At 28.8% G+C, this 20,962-nt stretch overlaps 1 protein-coding gene across 1 annotated transcript; it reads right to left on the minus strand.

Moving 5' to 3' along the window:
* Window positions 1-478: 478 nt before the first annotated feature.
* Window positions 479-5,382, minus strand: LOC124945730 (sulfoquinovosyl transferase SQD2-like). The gene is made up of 11 exons (XM_047486217.1): window positions 5,076-5,382; window positions 4,810-4,876; window positions 3,676-3,746; window positions 3,485-3,602; window positions 3,327-3,400; window positions 3,045-3,100; window positions 2,870-2,953; window positions 2,685-2,772; window positions 2,521-2,598; window positions 1,658-1,714; window positions 479-1,219 (listed from the first exon to the last, which is right to left on the minus strand). Exons 1-11 carry the CDS (start codon window positions 5,186-5,188, stop codon window positions 745-747), a joined length of 1,281 nt encoding a protein of 426 aa, XP_047342173.1. The 5' UTR covers window positions 5,189-5,382; the 3' UTR covers window positions 479-744.
* Between the last annotated feature and the right edge of the window lie 15,580 nt (window positions 5,383-20,962).

The raw sequence follows: 20,962 nt of genomic DNA on the forward strand, positions 1-20,962 counted from the left end.
ATAGTAGTTTGTATTTATCAGATAATCGAAGAATGAGATTAGAACATTAACTCAACTTGAAAATGATAAAGAGGCGACGATATGATTCAATGGAGCAAGATGGTATAGTTGACAAAAAGTGGTTCATAGATCAATTCAACTTTTTGTTGGCAATCTGGGAAGGCTATCGAGGACAAAGATTCATAGAAATTAACAATGTTTCAATGCATGTTTTATGAGACATGGAGTAAGTATATGAAAGACATGTCTCTTAACTCAAAGTTCTATAGATGCACTTTCGGACATGTCTCTTAACTTAAAGAAGTTCTATAGATGCACTTTCGGACATGTCTCTTAACTCAAAGAAGTTCTATAGATGCACTTTCAGGACAATATTGTACGAGACATGCCTATAAAGAAATGCTAGACTTTCACGAGATAAGAAGGCAAAATGAAGAAATGTAAATAAATAAATCTACTCAAATGTAATGATTCAAAGTAGGTCCAAACATCTACTACACAACATTTAAAATCAAGATTCATTCATTGCAAGCTTATAAACAACAAATATATATGAAATAGTAACTACTTACAATAAATACATACATCTTCATTAGCCTAGCATCACTCTGCAAGAACTACACAAATGCTTTCTAGACGAAAATAATGTTACTACCGCTGCTACTATAACCAATGTGCATGGAAAAAAGAAGAAGAGGGGATGTGCTGGCCCAATGCATTTCATTTACCTTTTACTTGATCGTTTTAGAAAAACTGTTTAAAGAGCCAGCGAAAAGGTCTAAGAAGATGCGGTCTATCCATCCGCCAGAACGAAATGGCAGCATTGTAATTCTCGTTCCGAATCTTTTTAGTAGCTGTTCGCCAATCGAACTTTTCAATTTCTTGGCGGGCAGCTTTTCCCATACTTTCTCTAATTCCATTACTATTTTGCAACAGAAACTTCACTTTCTGTACGCAGTCACTAACATCGCCTGGTCTGAAGCAAAACCCCGTTTTACCCTCCTGTTCTTCCGGAATTATGTCCATGATTCCACCTGCACGTGCAGCCACCACAGCTAGACCGGAAGCCATCGCCTCCAACACGACTTGACCGAGTGTTTCAGATTCCGAAGGCATCACAAAAATGTCACCACTTGCGTATGCTTGTGACAGCTCTTCTCCTACTAACATACCTGTGAAAACTGCTGGCATACCCTCCATCAGCTTTTCTAGATCCTCCCTGCTCAACCAACACGATAAACGTCAAACTTTATTTATTCCCCCCTAAGAAGCTAGCACAGTATGATATGAACGTGCTTTCATTGAGAATCAAACTTGAGACGTTAAATTAATAAGTCAAAACTCTTCCCACTTAAATTATCCTGAGTGAGTTTTTAACGTCTTTACTAATACTAATACTAATACTAATACAAATGCTAGTATATATATAGTAGGTCCAATTGTTTGTTGTTTATTTATCCCCTCTAAAGTGTTAGCACTGAATGTCCTTTAAGTGATAATTAAACTTTAGATGTTATCCTTACATATCAGAAATCTTTTACACTTGAACTATGTTAGATGAGTTTTTAATGTCATTACTAATACTAGCACTACTAAATATAGTTAATTTTTTCTGTATATCCTAGAATTAATCTCGACTGAAACCGACATAATTTACCTGTAGGGACCGTCTCCGACAATCGCAATTCGTGCCTCGGGTATCTCTTCCATTACCCTGTCCAATTAACCCTTTGTTTTAAGACATGCTCTTCAAAATCAGCAAATGATCAAGAACTTTAGCCTAAATTTCCTAAAACTAACTAACTATATTATTTTATCTTAGTATACTCTTACAAGAAAAATCTACATACATAATAATAGTGAAGTTTATAGATGGAAATATAAGATTTAATAATTAAAAAAAATTATGATAATTTTCATTGGCTCAAGAAGATTGAAAAATAGCTTTAGATCTTTTATCCATATGGAGAGATTATTATTAGATTTTCTTTAAAATAAGATAGTGGTCTTATTTAAAAACTACTATATGTATTAATCATGATCGCATTGAAAAATCGTCAAAGTTAAAATTGAAATGATATATATATATATATTTTTTAAAATTTGGTTAAAAGATTGATTTTTGGATAAGGATATAGATTATAGTTTTTTTTTTGTTTCATTTATAGTATAAATATTATTTTTGGGTCATTTTTTCCGATTTTAATCTGATTATAAAATGTGATAACAAATAGGCTCGTTTGTTAAATATGGAGATTTTCTGTGTCTCCCCTATAAAAATAATTTAAAAATGATAAATACAGTTTGCATGATTTATTTTATTGTTTAATATATATTCAAATACAGATTTCTTCCAATTAATTGTTTAATGTGAAATTAAAAAGGATGATTTCATATTTATATAAAGATAATAGTAACCTTATTATCCAATAAGTTATTAAAACCAGTAAACTATTTAGCAAAATGAGTGTGAGTATGTGAAGGGGAATAGTATTGATCAATAGAAGAGAAAAACAATACCTTTTTAGTAAATCCAAACTCTTCTCAACTCCCAATCTTCCAACATGTACTATCAATGGTCTATTGGGCTCACCATTGCTGATACAAAAGAAAGACATGTATTGGAGTCACACTCGAAAAACTTTACTGGAGATGAAAATGCTAAAACAGCAGCAATGAGATACCTCAGCCTTAACCGCATTTCATGTGAGTAGAAACGGGGATGGAAGCTATCTGAATCAACACCCTTATTCCATAGCCGGATCTTATAGGCTGAAAGAAGGAGCCATAATAATCAATTGCAATTGAAGCAGAAAAACAAAATGATAAAAATCAGAAACATCGAGAAAAATTTAGTGTTTTTGCTCACCTTCCGTCACTTTAGCATCTTCAAGTTCCTTTGCCAAGGCAGCTGATGGCACCAGGGTGAGGTCTGCTGCTTGATGAAGAAACTCTGTCAAGGAAAGAAAGACATTAGTTTTTTTTTTCAAATGGACAATAGAATCACATGAATCATAGAGCCAAGCCAATTAAGAGATGCTTACTTATAACCATCCACATTGGTTTGACTAGCCAACTAAATGTGTATCGTGGAATATAACTGCAGAGACGATGATGACGAGGATTAGCTGTTTATTATTTAGATTTTGAATGATAAAGGATATATATTTGAGAGTTTTAATATAAAACACGTTACAGATCAAACTCATCCCAAAATGCACAAGGAAATAGCTCTATCAAGTTTGTCAATTGCAGCTTTTGATAGATACAAAGCATAATTGAACTCATTATACATCAAAAGCTAATGAATAAAAACGTTTACTCACACTGGCACATGTGTATGATAAGACATAACCAAAGGAACAGCCAATAGTTTTGCAATAGCAAGCGCACCAAATACCTATAAAGTTGGAAACTGACACTTTAACATCTTGTATTGAGATGAAGAAAAGAAATGCATTCAAATGTGAAACTTGAAATTTACCATAATTCCAGGAGAAGTGACATGGACAATGTCAGGTTTAAATTGTGCAACCTCTGAAATTATTCTCGGGCTTAATGCTAGGGAGAGTGGAACCTTCTGGTACCAAGGAAAGGGGAAACTGAAAAATGAAACACACAGATGACCAGACTGAGATTTTTTACAATAGAGGAAGGAGCTTTAACACAATATACCTTCGTGACCCAACTAATTTTGCTCCATAAAATTCCTTTGGCACTCCTTCATGTGTTGTCACTACCAGAACCTACAGTTTTACCCATATGAGATTAAGGCAATCTGGCTAACAGTTGTATCAAATTACATTAAAGAGTTCAAACCGGGGATGTGGGGTGCTAGGCTTAGGTTCTTTTTCTCTTCTTGTGGGCTTGGGATGAAGATTATGATTTTAGTGTAGTCTTTGTTCTGTGTTGCACTTTAATTGAAACTAAATAGTTGAGAAAGTGTCATTGTGATTTGGGAGCACTGTTTGATTTAACAGTAGTATTTGTATATGTCAGCTAGAGTATTCTTAAATTTCCCAAAACAAAATCATTTGATTCTCATTACTTATAAATTATTCAGCATTTTTGTATCATTTCATCTAGATAATTAAGTTCATTCAATAATTGTTAAACATTTATTTTCTAGATTCAGAACAAATTAATTTTAAAAAAACAAAGCTAAGCAATTGATAAGTTAACTCCATAATAATAATAATATTAAAAAATTGAACTCAAAATTAATCATCTTATGTGGGTAAAATAGTCTTTAGTATTATCAAATCAACCTATACAAGTAACTCAAATTTAAAGAATCAGTTTCACATGGTTAATTAAACATTTTGACTTGAGTTTGATTTTGAACAACAAGTACGAGTCGAGCTCGAGCCGACTCGTTTAATATTCGAGATCGACTCGACTATTTACCTACAAGCTCGGTATGACTCGAAAAACTTGAACTAAAATTAAATTTTTAAATATTTATGAAGAAACAATATTTATTTTAAATGTTAAGTTTTAATATTAAGTAAATAAAAGAAAATGTATTATTTATTATTTTGCTCGAAAAACTCGACAACCCACCAATCAAATTTTATATCAGCTCGAACTCGACTCGAATATTAAACGAGTCGGTTCAACCTCTACTCGAAAATCAAAATCAAACTCAAGTAAGAGCTAATCAAACTCAAGTCGAGCTTTTGACCGAGCTCGTTTGCAACTCGAGATAAAACTAGGGTAAATGAGCTCAGACTGAACAGTCAAATTGATGGACTCATAAAGTGTAGAAGATGTGAAATTGCTTGAATATAGAATGAATATAAAGGATACCTCATCTCCCATTTCTCTAAGGTATTTAATGAAATTCTGGAACCGATTTTTGTATCCCGAGATATAGCTGAAAAACCAAGAGAAATCAGACGAGGTTAATCAATCAATCAATCAATCAGGAATCAGAATAATGGGTGTACTTGTAAATGAAGAAAACATGAGCATAGAATTAGAAAGCCAAAAGATTGAAACCGAGATCCATTAATGGAGTAGTTATAAACAACTGGGTAGAATCCAGAACATCAAATCGAGTAAAAAAAACTCACGCAAAGGGAGAAGGCTCAACGAAGAGAGCTATTCTACGAGGCCCAGAAGAGAATTCTGATTCGCGCAAGAGAGGATTCTCCCTATCATGGTCTCTGAAAATGGTAATGGTCATCTTGAACGGAGGTAGTGGTTCCAGTCAAGCTCAGCTCAGGTCCTGTTGGGCTACTGAAACAAGTGTTGTAAAAGGTGTAGAGGAAGTATGAAGCATATTTATAGAAAGAGAAGATTAGTTGTGAGATCTGAACTGGAATGGAATCGAGAGAATGGTAGCTTGAAGGATATTCTTTAATGGAATGGAATAACGGGATGAAGAAAGAGAGTATATGCCATGAATGAATGAATGATAACAGCCGTAGTAACTGTGTAGGCCAGACTTCTGTCTTTCTCTCTCTCTCTCAATTCTAATTATTAATTTTATTCTAAACATGATTCTTTAATAATATTTTCTTTTTATAGATTATCTCAAGCAAACTTGATTGTTTTTTTTTATAAATTAATTATTTTTCTGAATAAAAGGAAACTTGTTTGAGAAAAACAATATATATATAGATAGAGGTGTTGTTTGATATGGGTTTTAGAAATATTATCTCTATCTTATTACTATTATTTTATCGTTAAATCACTTATTTTATTAATTAAAATATTAAAATATTATTTTTTAAAATTTAAATTAAAAATATAAAATAAATAGTCTAATAAATAAATCAACTACCAGTGGTTCAGATATTATGAGTTATTTAAATAATTTTGATTTATTTTTTGAAAAAAAATTGAGTGGTGGTGGTTAAATATGATTAGTTTGAGGAGATGAGGTTTTGGTTTTATTTGAATTTTATTCAAAAATCTATGTTTGATGAAATTAAAAAAAAATAGCTTTTAAATTATTATGACCAAAATTTATCTTGCATTAATATAAAATATTTAAGTAGAAGGTAATTTGATATTTAAATTGATAAAATAATTAATTAAATATGTGATATGATTGTTGAGTTTTGAAATAAAAACATAATTTTATCACGATAACCATAGATAAACAAGCCCTTAAACACTAAAATAAATCTTCCCATTTATAAAAAATTCAAAAAATTTTAGAGTTATTAAAATAATTTTATAAAATTATGGACTCATAAAATAAATAATTATTTTAAAATAACATTGTATTCGTTAAATTCTAAAACAAATAATTAATTTGAAAATATTTTACCTTTTAATCTTATTCTAAATAAAGAAAGGACAGTGCCCATTTATTCCAAATAATTAAAATTAAGAAAAAAATAAAATAAATAATTATTTTGGAAAAATAATATATTCATAAAATCCAAAATAATTAAAATTTAGGATAAAAATAAATAATTATTTTAAATAAATATTACCTTCATACAAATTTAAAATAATAAAAATATGACCCCAAAATAAAAAATAATAATTAAACAAATTAATAATATAAACTAAAACAAATTTATGTCTATTAATTAATTAATTATTATTATTATTTTTTTGTATTTTGGAGATAATAATAAAAATAAAAGAAAATGTCAAACAGTACCAAAGCTGTTTGGTACAAATCAAACATGACATAGGCCACGCAAATACCATGCAAAACATGTGATGACTCATACAAAATTTAAAATAAAATAAATATTCTAATAAATAAATCAACTATCAGTGGTTCAGATATTATGAGTTATTTAAATAATTTTGATTTATTTTAAAAAAAAAATTGAGTGGTGGTGGTTAAATATGACTAGTTTGAGGAGATGAGGTTTTGGTTTTATTTGGATTTTCTTCAAAAATCTATGTTTGATGAAATTTAAAAAAAAAAACAGCTTTTAAATTATTATGACCAAAATTTAACTTGCATTAATATAAAATAAAATATTTAAGTAGAATGTAATTTGATATTTAAATTGATAAAATGATTAATTAGATATGTGATATGATTGTTGAATTTTGAAATAAAAACTTAATTTTATCACGATAACCATAGATCAAACAAGCTCTTAGACACTAAAATAAAAATCTTCCCATTTATAAAAAATTCAAAAAATTTCAGAGTTATTAAAATAATTTTATAAAATTATGGACTCATAAAATAAATAATTATTTTAAAATAACATTGTTTTCGTTAAATTCTAAAACAAATAATTATTTTGAAAATATTTTACCTTCTTATCTTATTCTAAATAAAGAAAGGATAATGCCCATTTATTCTAAAATAATTAAAATTAAGATAAAAAATAAAATAAATAATTATTTTGGAAAAATAATATATTCATAAAATTCAAAATAATTAAAATTTAGGACAAAAATAAATAATTATTTTAAATAAATATTATCTTCATAAAAATTTAAAATAATTAAAATGACCCCAAAATAAAAAATAATAATTAAACAAATTAATAATATAAACTAAAACAAATTTATGTCTATTAATTAATTAATTATTATTTTTTTTGTATTTTGGAGATAATATTAAAAATAAAAGAAAATGTCAAACAGTACCAAAGCTGTTTGGTACAAATCAAACATGACATAGGCCACGCAAATACCATGCAAAACATGTGATGACTCATACAAAATCATAAGACTAACTATTTAAAATAAAATAAATATTTCTTTAGTAAAATCTATCATTTCAATTCTCATTTTCTTTTATGAGATTCGAGATAAATATAAATTATCAGATTTAGACTATCGAAATAACTTCTAAAAATAAATACTATTTAAAAAAGGAAATTTAAAACAAGATTAGCCCATTTCATAATAAAAGCTTTAAAAGACAAATAAAATCTTTTAAACTAAACAAATCATGCCTTAAGGGAAATTCGATGAAATGACCCTAATAATGCACTCTTTTTTGAAGAATGACTAGCGCCTCATAAACATTACAAAAATGACCCTTCATACGAAAATACACATTCGTGTCATGCGAAGCATGTCTCGTGTGACGCGACTTGATGGCATGTGAATAGTCTAGAATACCTTTAATATTTATTATAATTTCCCCTTTTTTTCATTTTTTTTTCCGTTCTCTCTCTTCGGGTCTTCTCCTGATTCTCTCTAAACTCTCAAACCTTAAACGACGAACGAAGAATGAAAGGTTAAATCACGAGCTTTACTTGCTATCAAAAGAAAGAAAATATCATGATATTTCCATCGGTAGCTCATTCATCCCAAATAGTTGAGTAAAACTTGAGTTATAAATTTTTAAAGTGTTGCCTATTGTCATTTAGCTCCTAAAGCTCAACCAGTTCGAACCGTGACTTTATCGAGATCCCTTGATAGGCTCAGCCCACGTTGTGGGCTGAGCCCAGACTCGTTGGAAAGATGTGACTCTTGGCTACAACTTTCATGTGCCTCACTTTGGACGAGGTGACCCGTAACCCGATAAATTTTTAATTGAACATTGATGTCCCCAAATTGACTACCTCAGCTTACCTAGCGTGGGATGTAGGTCGATCCATGAGTTTTTCTTGTTGTCAAATAAAAGCTGACATCCAATCATTTCCAACGATAACTCATTCATCTTGAATGGTTGAGTAGGACTCGAGTTATGAATTTTAAATAAAGCCTATCACGATTAACTCCTGAAGCTCGACCACTGCACATAGGTTCACTAGTGTCGATATGAAAATCCCTTTAGAGTTCGAATTTTGACATGTGGCCGGTTGTATTTGATCGAGATATGTCTAAATTAAACTTGAGAACTTGAATCACCTTGTGGAGTATACCAACTCGAGTTATGATTTTTGATTGAAGATATGTAATGATTGATCTTCATTTGAGCACATTCCCTTATTTTTAAATGTTGTGAGTTCAAAACCCTTAATCCAAATCGGGTTGAGTTGTTTTGTAAATGACCATCTTAGCTTTCCAAGACCTATTGAATCACTCGAAATGATTAACAAACGAGGTCTAGGAATTTTTTTAAGTTGAGGGACCAATGGCCTACTTCATGATGTTCCTTACTAAATGAAGAACACAGCCAACCTCCGATGAAGATTTCGGAGCTCCCTCGGTGAAGATGGTTGCTGAAGCATTCTTACGCGCGTTTGACAAAATTAGGCGTGTTGACTCTAAGATGAATCGCGTTGACCAAGTCCTACCACGCTCGGGTTGACTCTAATGGTTGACCGTCGCTGCTCCCGACGAGTGGGCGTCACGCCACGGCGTCGGTCTCCATGCGTCACCATTCATAGTGGTTTTCCGTTGGTCCTTTGGAAAAAACATATTTTCTTCTCTTGGACTCTATTGTGTTTTTCTGAAAAACATACAAAATAATAATATGCTCAAACTTCACGATTTTTCGAGCCGGTCCTCATGGAGGTGTTTGTTTGCCAAAATTTTGAGTATTTTAAAAAAATTGCGTTTGAATTCAAAGAATAGACTCGGGTTGACCTTTTTCTCAAAATGCAAAAAGCAATATTGTATTCGAACTTCACCATTTTTTGAAACGATCCTCATGAAGGTGTAGTTTACCCAAATTTTGAGTTATTTTTGAAAAGTGATGTTTGAATCAACTAGAAATAAGCTAAAAAGGAGTTCGTTTGCGAATTAATTATTCATTTTAAATATTTTAGTCTAGTTTTTTTTGTGTATGAACATAATACTAGACTAAATATATTTATTTTAATTATTTGAGTGTAATAATAGGGTGTCTAGTTAAACGTATCTTATGTTATTTACGTCATACTCCACACAAGCAACAATCTTCTTTTCTATATTCTAACATGGTATCAGAGCCTCTTGAGTCAATCAAGTGATAGTCTTTCGCTGCCTCCATCAATGGTTACTTTAGCTATTGATGGAGGGCTCTAATAATTCTTTACTAATTATTATTACTATCTCTTAATAATATTTTCTTCTTTCAAATAATTATGCTGATGTTCTTACTTTTTTCGAAAATCATATTCTCTGAGTTTGTTTTTACTTGTTGCTTTATCCCAGTAGTTAATGCCATATTTTTTTGGTGTTAATCTAATCATATGTGCTCCTTTACTGGTTATTTAGTCAACACACTGCAATTTTCTCGTTAGAATGAGTTTTACTGGTATTGTTTCACCCCCAACATTCTATTCCCATGAGATTCTACATACATTTTCGTTGGTTTTCTTTAATGCAACACACTGTCATCCCGTCGTTGGATGGATTTCGAGACTCGCGAATAACTTCGGAGTTCATTTGGTTGTTGTTTCACCCCAGCATTCTATTCCCATGAGATTCTACTTTTTTGTTGGTTTATCCGTCAACACACTGTCATCCTTTAACTGGATGGAGCTCACGAGTTTTTGAAGTTTGAAGAATACAACATCAACATTTAATCATCTCGTCTTCAACCTCAAGCTGTTCAAGCATTTTCCATCTTGAGTTTGATGAGGGATGTTAGAATATAAGATAAAATATATGTAAGATATTATCACAATATTATATAAATTGTGATAATATCATTAGTATATTATATTATATTATATTATTAGTTTCCTTATAAGCTCAATATAATGTCTATATAATAGACATAACTTATGTAATTCAATATACCATTCTAATACAATCTTTCTCTTTTATTCTAACACGTCCATCTCCCTCAAATACTCTAACAACCTAGTCTGACACTAACTGGATAGGCTGTTCTGATATGAGATATTTTGTTTTTCGGTACTAACCTAATCTCTTAGAATTTTAAAATTTGCTCTAGCACAAAATTTGAGTACCTTGTCATTGTCCATGTCACTACTCATCTATGTTGACTTGAGTTCTTATTTAAAGAAATCAATATTTCATTATTCGGATCTTCACTACTATGCGAGATAATATTGAAGTTTCTTTTCTTACTACTAATCTAATATTTCATTCTCGTACAAAAACATATTGAAGCTTCATGAACAAGTTGCTCGAAATGCTCTTTTTATTCGTTATATATCCATCGAAGATGAGATTGTTGATTTTTTTTAATTAATGACAACTAGAATGACATCTCACAGCCATGTCAAAGCGTTTCCAGTTGAAATCGAACTAATGACGTTTATGTATTTTAAGCCGACTCTTACAACTAGACTATTTTGTTGAGATTGTAAATACTATCCTTAGAATGATTATTTTCTTCACATTTTCTCTACAACCTCACAATTTGTGCTGAAGAGGAATAGTAAGGAAAATGAGTCAACTCAAGTTAATTAACTGAGTTGATTCATACCAATTTAGCCAGAATATTAACAATATTTAGTTCTGTTTCAATAATTAGTTATTAGTTTTTTTTATTTAATTATTTTATATTCTTAGATAAAAAAAACTTTACTTTACTTATAAATAACCATAAGAATATATGTATTACTCATTCAATAAAAAAAAATAAAAAAAAGTTTTTAACTTATTATTTGATCAAAAATATATAAACTTAAAACTGTGGTAATTCTGAGATATGAATTTTTTTTGGTAATTTTTTTTATAAAGTGTATTAATATATAATAATAATAATATTAATATTAATAAAATATATTTATTTATTTAAGTATAAAATATTGTATTAGTTTAGTTAATGAATTGAGTGATATAATTAATAAGAGGGAATGGAATATTATTTAATTATTATTAAATAAATTAAGAAAAACAACCGAATAAAACTTTTAAAAATCCAAATATTCTATTTTATATAACATTATTCTTCAGACAAAATTGGATAAAAAAAATTGAGATCAAATCAGCTCTTAAGTTAAATTAGTGCACTATTTGTATACATAATTTAAGAGTAATGATAGGGGCAGTGGATTTGGGTACGCAAAAGTCGGCGAATAATATTGGATATTCAGATTAATCATAGAATTAGTAAAGGTTTAGAGTTTAGGATTTAAGATTTAAAGTTTAAAATTTAAGGTTTTAAGATTTTAGGATTTAGAGTTTAGAGTTTGAGTATATAGTTGGAAGAAAGAAAAAAAAAATTAATTAATAAATATTTAATCTGACATCTTATTTTTAATTAATTTTTCAAATATCCAAAAATAGTTTTAGGAGGGTGAGAGAAATTAATTAATTAATGATGAAAGTGAGATAAATTAATTAACAATAAAAAGGAAAAATATTTTGTCATTAAACCGAATATCCAATATTCGCGAGCCCCAAATTCGCGTCCCTTATCATCACTCATAATTTAATATCAAAATAAATTAATGATATATTTTTTAATTTAGAAAGTTTGCCTAACTTATAATTTATATATCCTTTAACTTAAATATGAATCTTTAATATTTGAGTTATATGAGTAATAGTATTTTAATTAATAATTTGATAAATAAGAAATTTCATTCGAATAACTCTTAATCAAACAAGAGCTTAATACACTATTTTTATTTTTTCAATTATTGGAAGTTATGTAATTGATGATTACACGCATAATTACTTGTACTCAAAGTCAAGACAAAATCCACATAAGTTTTTATAATTTTTGTGCTAACTACAATTGTGGAGTTTTTATTTAAAAAGAAAATAGTTTCATGTATAATATTTTAATTCACAGCTTTGAATCACCATAGTTTTGTAATCAAAACTAGGTCTATATTTTTCAATTTATAATCTCAAGATTTTCGACTTAGATGGCAAAGTCCAAAAACTAAAAAATAATGATAAATAATCCGTTTATAATATTATATTTATATTATAAACAATTTAATTAAAATAAATTTTAGAATTATAAAACTATTATTTACACTTATGGCAAAATTAGTGTGACACTGAAATTCCTTTAACCCTTGGTTGCGGAAAATTGTGGAAGTAAAATAAGACAAGAAGTCTATTAACACATTAAAAATGTAAAACTATAATTAAAAAAAATATCAAAAAAAGAAAAAAGAAAAAATGTATATTTATTTTTGTGGTAAAAAAAGGAAAACTTAATTGATGAATATCTTTGCGTATTAGTACTCTTCAATTTCGTGGATTACAAGATTAATATAGAAAAATATAAGATATAAAACAAAATAAATTATTTGGTATAAACAAATTAATTAATTTGTTATAAAAGGGTAGGTTTAAATTTATTTATTTTTAAAATAAAAATAATGTTATTAAATTTTGGTTTGAAATATAATTGAATTTGTTTTTAATTAATATATTAAATTTTTACTATGTCCATAATCCATTTTAGAATTAATTTATTATTTTACATAATACTTTATTAGAATTACAAACATAAAGTCTGTTTTTACGGATTAGACGTGTTGATATGTTTATAACTTATTTTAATAATTAATTAACTTTTTAAGTTGCTTCAACCATTTTACCGAACATTTAGTTTAAAATATGTTATTAAGTTTTTAATATAACCAAACAAACAAAATACTGACATTTTATAAAAAATATTAAATTGAATTCGCTATTTTATTAGATGAGACTCAAATTTTAAATTATATATATGAATCTTAAATAATAATAAATTAGTCATTTAGGCTTTTAGGCTTTTCTCTGGTGGCATAAACTACTTATTAGTTTATTTGATGTGACTTTTATTTTTTATTTTAGTTTAGTTGACATTTTTAATAAAGATTATGTTTTTTTATAATATATATTTTCCATATACATTATTTGTGGATTAAAGAATCATGAAATGGTCTAATTCGTGTGCAACTCCATTGATATACTTATATATGTCTATGTATTATGCTGGAGAATAAATTATTTTCATACACTAGTTTCTTTTATTTTTTTAGAAAATGAAATCCTTTCAAATATTTATGAAAAAAATAAGGATCTCATAATCAAATATGCATTAAACAACAAAACAGTTAATACCCATTCAAGCAAAAACAATAATAATATCTCATATTAGCTTTTTTTTCTCTGCCTCTCATTTTTTCTTATCTGCAACTTGTCTAAATTAGGGGTGAGCTCTCTTGTTGATCGTTTTATCGAATTGAACTTACTAGAAAAAAAAGTTTTGAACTCAATGGACTGAGGTTAAAATAAATTAAGAATCAATCGGAATTGGGTTGGAACTGGAGAACGAGTATCCTATCTGTCGGGTAGTGAAGTACTCATCTTCGAACCTGATTATAATTTTATTACCTGACCCCGATGGGTATCTCTCTTCATATCCCAACTCCATCCCCGATTTGTCGAGTACCTCATTACCCGATTAAATTTTTATAAGATTATATAATTTGAAGAATAAGAAACACAACTTTATTAAATAATAAATAATTTTAAAATTAAAAAATCAAAAAATTAAAAAACAAATGAAAACATTACTTACCTTACCTACATATTTATGTTGTAAATGTTAATACAGACAACAACTTTATTATAGAGGTGAAAAACATGTTAGAATGAAGTTTGAAAAAAAATAAATTAAAAAATGACGAATATGAAGATTGAGAAAAATAACATTTTGTTATTTAAAGTTATTCAAAGAAAAGTTTAAAATGAAGAATTAAAAAGTAATAAAGAGAGCAATAACTCTTTTTTTGAAAATATTAAAAAATAAAGTTGGAGTGAAGTTTGGATAAGAACAAAATAAATGATGTATTTTTTTAAAAAAAAATAGGACAACGGATTAAGTATATAGCCCGCAAACACACTTAACTAGACGCAGAATTTTTCCGTCTGACGGACTTGAACCTAGTACCTTATGGTGAGAATATTCACATCTTGTTGCCACTAGACTAGAACAAAATAATGATGTATTTAAGATAATGTTTGTCAAGATAAAGCATATGAAATGTTACATTAATTCTTAATAAAAAAAACATTTTATTTTTATTATTAATATAAACTGGTATCGGGTTTGGGTTTCGCACGCTCTCTATCCCCGATCCCGAATCCGATCAGTATTTTTTTTCTCCCCATGTCTGATCCCGACCCTAATTTAAAATACTCGAACTTAAGCATCGAATACCCACAAGTATGATATACGAGTACCCATTGCCCTCCTTAGTTGAAACTAATCTAAACCGTTACTCACCTGATTGACGTCGTTTTGATAATAAATCTAAATTCATAAAAAATTAAAGAATTTAGTCTCTTCCAAAGTTTGACTCTTCGTAATAATATTAAATATTAGAGAAATGATTGGAAAGGGAAATTTGAGTGAGAGAATGATGTGGCAATCTGATTGCCTTAAAAAAAATAATTTATCTATCTTCTCTCTTTTCTCACACATTTTACTTTTTTCAACCAGTGAGAAGATGTCACATTATTCTCTCATTTCTTCTGTCAAATTCTCTCCCCTATCTAATAGAAGAAATAAGGCTCTACAATTTTTGTTTAAAATTTGGTTTCTAACTTTTTATATTTAATATTTATATAAAAGTTTATTAATTTTATAATAACAATAAGTAACACTTTCGAAAATCGAAAGATAATAGTTAGTTTATGTTTCAGTCGTAAATAACAATAAATATGAGAATGAGACTAAGACTAAGAATAAGTTCTAACTCTTAAGTAGATTTTATTTTTGTTAAAACTTTATTGTCTAAAACTCTTATTTTAATGTTAAAGTTTTTCTATTAAATATATTTTTGAAGGTTATGATGTAGAGATTTATCTATTTGAATTCTTTAAAAAAAAATTAAGTCCTAGTTAAACGATATTACAAGTTACAACCACTCAAATAAATGACAGCCTCTTTTGTTCTATAATTTTGTTTTAAAAATAAACAAAATATTGTTGAAAGACTCAACATAACTTATGTCAACCAAATCATAATTAATAAGCTTATCTTTTATTAAAAAAATGTGAATCTTCTACAAAGATTGAGTGTTTAATTTGAAGGATGTCCAAATTTAACTATATCCACAATAAATACTATATATGAACATTGAGTAGAAGACTTAACAAAAAAATTGCAATCTATAACACAAAAAGGGTAAAATATAAAAAACAAAAATAAATAAAACTAATAAAGGAAGAGTCTATGTTTAAGGTTTAGAAATGGGGACAAAAGTTTAACTTTAAACTTGCAAAAGCAAAGAGCAAAACAAAAATAACCTCTAACAAGCAAAGAGCAAAACAAAAAATAGAATCTGCAAATTCTTCCTCTTTTTAGATAATCAAACTACAAAGCAAACAACTTTTATATTATAAAACAAGACTCAAATCCAACATTTTATCAAGTAGATAATGTTTGGAAAGAAGAGATGGATTTGATCATATTTCTTATTACTTGGTCATTTGTAATACTATTAACATATGAATTCAAGCTACAATCATACTTGCCGTATTTCTATCATAAATTGACCAATAACACAATAAACAAGTTTTCACCTAACTAATAGTAAAACTAAAAAAATAGAATAGGCACCTTTTGCAGATAATCAAAACCATAGAGCAAACCAGGCTTCATTATAAAAATAGATTATGCAATTTATTCCTCTTTTACATTGAAATTCTAGAAATTTGAAACAAATGGACACAACAAGTAAATTCAGAAGTGGATTTATATTTAGGGCTGGGGTGGTTTGTCCACCCATTTTTTTTTACGTAGAAATATTGCATGAAATCCTTAGTAATGCTGTCAAAATCGAAAATTTACGTAAAATCGTTTGGTTAGTCGTAAATTTGTAAAATTTAGAGTTTAACTGAGATGGTAAGAGATAAATTTAAAAAAAAAATAGTAGTTATATATTATTATTTTTTATATATAATTAAGTATTTTATACCTAATTAATTTAATTTTTTTATATATTTAAATATAAAATTAATTAAAAATTAATTATAAATAAATAATACTATAAAAAAAATTATATTTATAAGAATAAATAATAATTTTTTTAATTTATAAATATTGTTTTTGTAATGTAAAATAGTATAAAATCGTAGAATCAAATTTTTTTTATAAATTCGTAAATTTTTATTATCGTAAATTTAAATCGTAAAAGTTTACCTATTTAAGAATTTAGTTAAAATCAAACTCGTTAATCTTTTCTAAAATCTTAAAATCTTAAGAATTTAATAGTCAACTTAATATTTTAAAAGTCTCGATCATTTTTTATTCTTTCAACAAATAGTTAAGCTAAAACAAACTTAAAAAATTTCAATTGTAAGAACTAAATCTTAGAAAAATGTATCCTTCATTGTCAAAGTTCCGAGAAGGAGGCTGGAGAGTCGAGAGCTTGAAGTGTCAAATTCGCGAGAGGTAGTCGTTAATTTTTTTTTATAGTTGAAACTTTATTTCAGCTTTACCGAATCGGTTATTTTTTTTTATAGTTAGAAACCTTATTTCAACTTTAAATAATTAAAGTTTTTAATTTCAACCATTAAACTATAATTAATAATTTATTTTTTAAAATAACTAAAAATATATTAATAATTTATTTTTTAAAATAAACTTTAGGTATAAGGCTATTATTTATAAAAATAATAACTTCACCGTGACACCTAATTTTTTTATTTTTTTTAATTAAGGAGAACTCACTTGTCCTGTCTGTCTGTAACAAAAAAAAAAAAACATTACTTTATTTTATAAAAACTGAAGATAAGAAAGTAAATGATTAAACAAACCATCACAAATGAAAAAAAAATAATGCCACTAAGTTCAACCTACTGAAAAATAGCCTAGGTCTATTTTGCATAATACCACTAAATGCAAAAATGAATGGTCCGCATAAAACAGAAAATTATGTTAGAACGTTGAATAATGAATTTAAGTGCGGAATGAATTATGTAATGGTAAACTAAATGTTGAATTGACCCAATGAAAATATCTAAATTTGAAGTAATTGTTATGTAAGTTCATTTCATAAAAAATGGAAGTAACATAAGTATATACTTAAAAACTGTTTTACCCTTGTATTAACTCAAGTTAATTAATCTTTTGGACATAACTTTTTAGTTTGACTTGAGCTGAATCTAAATAAGTTCAAGATTTTAACAATTATTAAATAAACAGTTTTCTCATCCAGAGGAGCTGCGGCATCCCTTTTAATTTCTGTCACCTCCATGGTTGACTTGCTCTTGGTTTTTATCATTTCCATCTTTATTATCCCTTTTCATCTCATCTTTTGCTTTCTCCTTTTCTTTTGGCATGTTCTTCTTATCAACCTGCTGTCCTTTATTAGCAACCAAATTGTTAGTCTTGGAAGCAGATGCACTTTTTTTTATCTGCAAGCTTCTCATTAGTCCTTTCTTGCTTCTCAAGGGTGTGTAAATCAGGTGAACTTTTGGTTGTCTTCTGAATAAAAGCGAGATATAAACAATTAATTTAAGGAATATCATAGAATGCTTGAGTATGATAAAATGGTGAATTAGAAGAGACTATTAAAGAGTAGAGGGCACAGAAAATCAAATATATAACCAAAAAAAGCTCTCAAGACATTGATATACTACTTAGTAGAATCATGGAAAATGTATGGTTCATTTACATTGCATCTAGGTGCATAAGAATGTTACTTCAGGATATCCATAGGTTTCCCCCAACTTCACAAATGAGATGCCTTCAATTCTAAAGATAGTACTAAACATACCTGTTGAGCACTACTCAGTGATGCAGAACCATACAAAGCACCATAATGAGCTCGTGAAGAGGAATGGCCCCTATACCCACCAACATCTGATTCCAGTTGACCCCCAAGCATTGATAAATGTCGAGAAGCCAATGGTAGTTGAGAACCTCCATCATTTCCTCCAACTGAGTTGCTATATGTATGGCCCAACTGCAAAAGAGAGGAACAATTTGAAAATGAACATGAACATAATTTGGGATCCAGAAGAAGGGAAGTATGACAACAAGTACCATGCTTCTTTTACTGAAAGCAAAGCATATTTAGATTGATCAAACAAAAGGGACTTATCCAAACACAATACAATATCATGGGAATCAATTTATCAGATAAGATCATAATATTCATTGACTCCCAGGACAAACTATATGCGCATACATCTCACTTCTTTGTCTGTAGATTTATTATGCACTCCTCAAATAAAATAGCAGAAAAATTGAAACTCTCAGCCACCAAGATTCTTTCATTCTACTCAAATTTCGCGTCCATGGAGTCATGCATCAATAGTACCACATGTCGGATTCTCTCCAGGCTCCCTAAAAAAACTCAGGAGTCTAATAAAACAGAAGATACTATTCATTGAAAATTTTCAAATAATCCAAGAACCATACAAAAAAAAGATACTGTGATGAGAAATTTCTTGACTATGCTTTTATCAGTCTCTACCCTAATATTTTATCATAAATTCCAAGATACAAGTAATATAGCAACAATTCTTCCGAATCCAAGGACCATACAAAAAAGGATGAAGATTCATGTCACACACCTCAACAAAAAAAAAACAAGTCTGACAAGAAGATGTTCGTGGTACTGGACTGTATAAATATACCATGGATGATTATGAGAATTCCAAGAACTTACATTTTGACTACCGTATGATGATTGTGAAGCGTATGGCTGTTGCTGGCCATAAGCATTCAGTTCAGATCTTCTGCTACCGATTGCCGTGTTCCCCTGTGGCAGACCAATCAGATTGCAGCATTATTAATTTAATAATAAATCAATCTGGGCAGGAGACGGAGGGAGGGAGAATCCGGAATCCGGGTTTAGGCCCGGGTTCACACCAGACGCCGTTAACGGAAGCGCCTGTTAACGCCAGGAAATAATATAATATTCATATGATAAACAGATAAGATATCTTCGCTCCGGGACCGTGTCAGAGGGTAGGGTGAGATACGATGGGAGCGAAGATCTACACGCCCGTTGCACTGACCCTCATGTAAACCCCGCATACCCACCCATGAGAAGACCGCCTGCCGTTCATTAAAATACACTTACACGTCTATGTAAAGACCAAATTGACATGGATTTTATATTTACGTTTATTAAATATTAATTTAATTTCTTAAAAAACACATGCAGCGATATAATATTCGCTTCAATTATTTCATTCATTTATTTTCTAGGAATTTTTATTTAACTTTTGTATTTAATTTTTTTTGCCTCGAGACTCTCTGGAGCGAAGATATATTTGTTTCAATTAATTTTAATTAAAACCTCATGTAAACCCCCCAACCCACCCATGAGAAGACCGCCTGCCTGCCATTGAAAGACAATTACCCGTTTATGTGAAGACCAAAATGACATGGATTTTATATTTCCATTTATTAAATATTAATTCAATTAATTGAAGATGACATGCAGCAACCGAACAAATCTTCGCCTCAATTACTTGGCTATTTTTTTCCCTTTTTTTTCATTTTTTTTGGCTGGAGACCCTCATGAGCGAAGATATATTTGCTTAAATTAATTCTAATAAAACCTCATGTAAAACCCCCCTACCCACCCATGAGAAGACCGCTTGCCTACCATGTAAAGACACTTACCCATCTATGTAAAGACCAAAATGACATGGATTTTATATTTCCGTTTATTAAATATTAATTCAATTAATTGAAGATGACATGCAGCAACCGAACAATTCTTCGCCTCAATTACCGGCTAGATTTTTTTTTATATTTTTTTTTTCCGTTTATTAATAAATGTTAATTTAATTAATTTAAAATGACAATCAGTAAACGACCAAATATTCGCTTTAATTTTGTTTTTCGAGTAGACGATTGAAAGCGAAGATTTCTTCTTTTCAAATATTTTTAGCCTGACGTTCATGTAAAACCACCTCCCCTCCCATGAGAAGCCAACTTGCCTGTCATGTAAATTCACTTACCCGTGCATTTACATTCCGCGAATAAATCTTCGCTTCTATGAATAGTTTTTATTTTTCATTTATTTTTATTATTTTTTTATGAATTTACGATATCGAACGAATATTTATTCGCTTCCATGACTAGTTGATATAATTTCAATTTCCCGCTACAAGCCGACTCTCCCTCAATTTCATTTTCATAAGCAACTGTTCATATTCTTCTCTCTCTATCTCCCGACGATAATCCAAACACTGA

The sequence above is a fragment of the Impatiens glandulifera genome, chromosome 7, assembly GCF_907164915.1.
Source record: "Impatiens glandulifera chromosome 7, dImpGla2.1, whole genome shotgun sequence".
NCBI classification, from domain to species: domain Eukaryota; kingdom Viridiplantae; phylum Streptophyta; class Magnoliopsida; order Ericales; family Balsaminaceae; genus Impatiens; species Impatiens glandulifera.

Excerpts from the sequence above, each read along its gene's own strand:
- LOC124945730 (XM_047486217.1), bottom strand. The coding sequence starts at position 5,188 with ATGACCATTACCATTTTCAGAGACCATGATAGGGAGAATCCTCTCTTG. Across the intron at positions 2,954-3,044 it reads ACCAATGTGGATGGTTATAA|AGTTTCTTCATCAAGCAGCA; the intron begins GTAAGCATCTCT and ends TTTCCTTGACAG. Across the intron at positions 2,773-2,869 it reads AGATGCTAAAGTGACGGAAG|CCTATAAGATCCGGCTATGG; the intron begins GTGAGCAAAAAC and ends TCCTTCTTTCAG.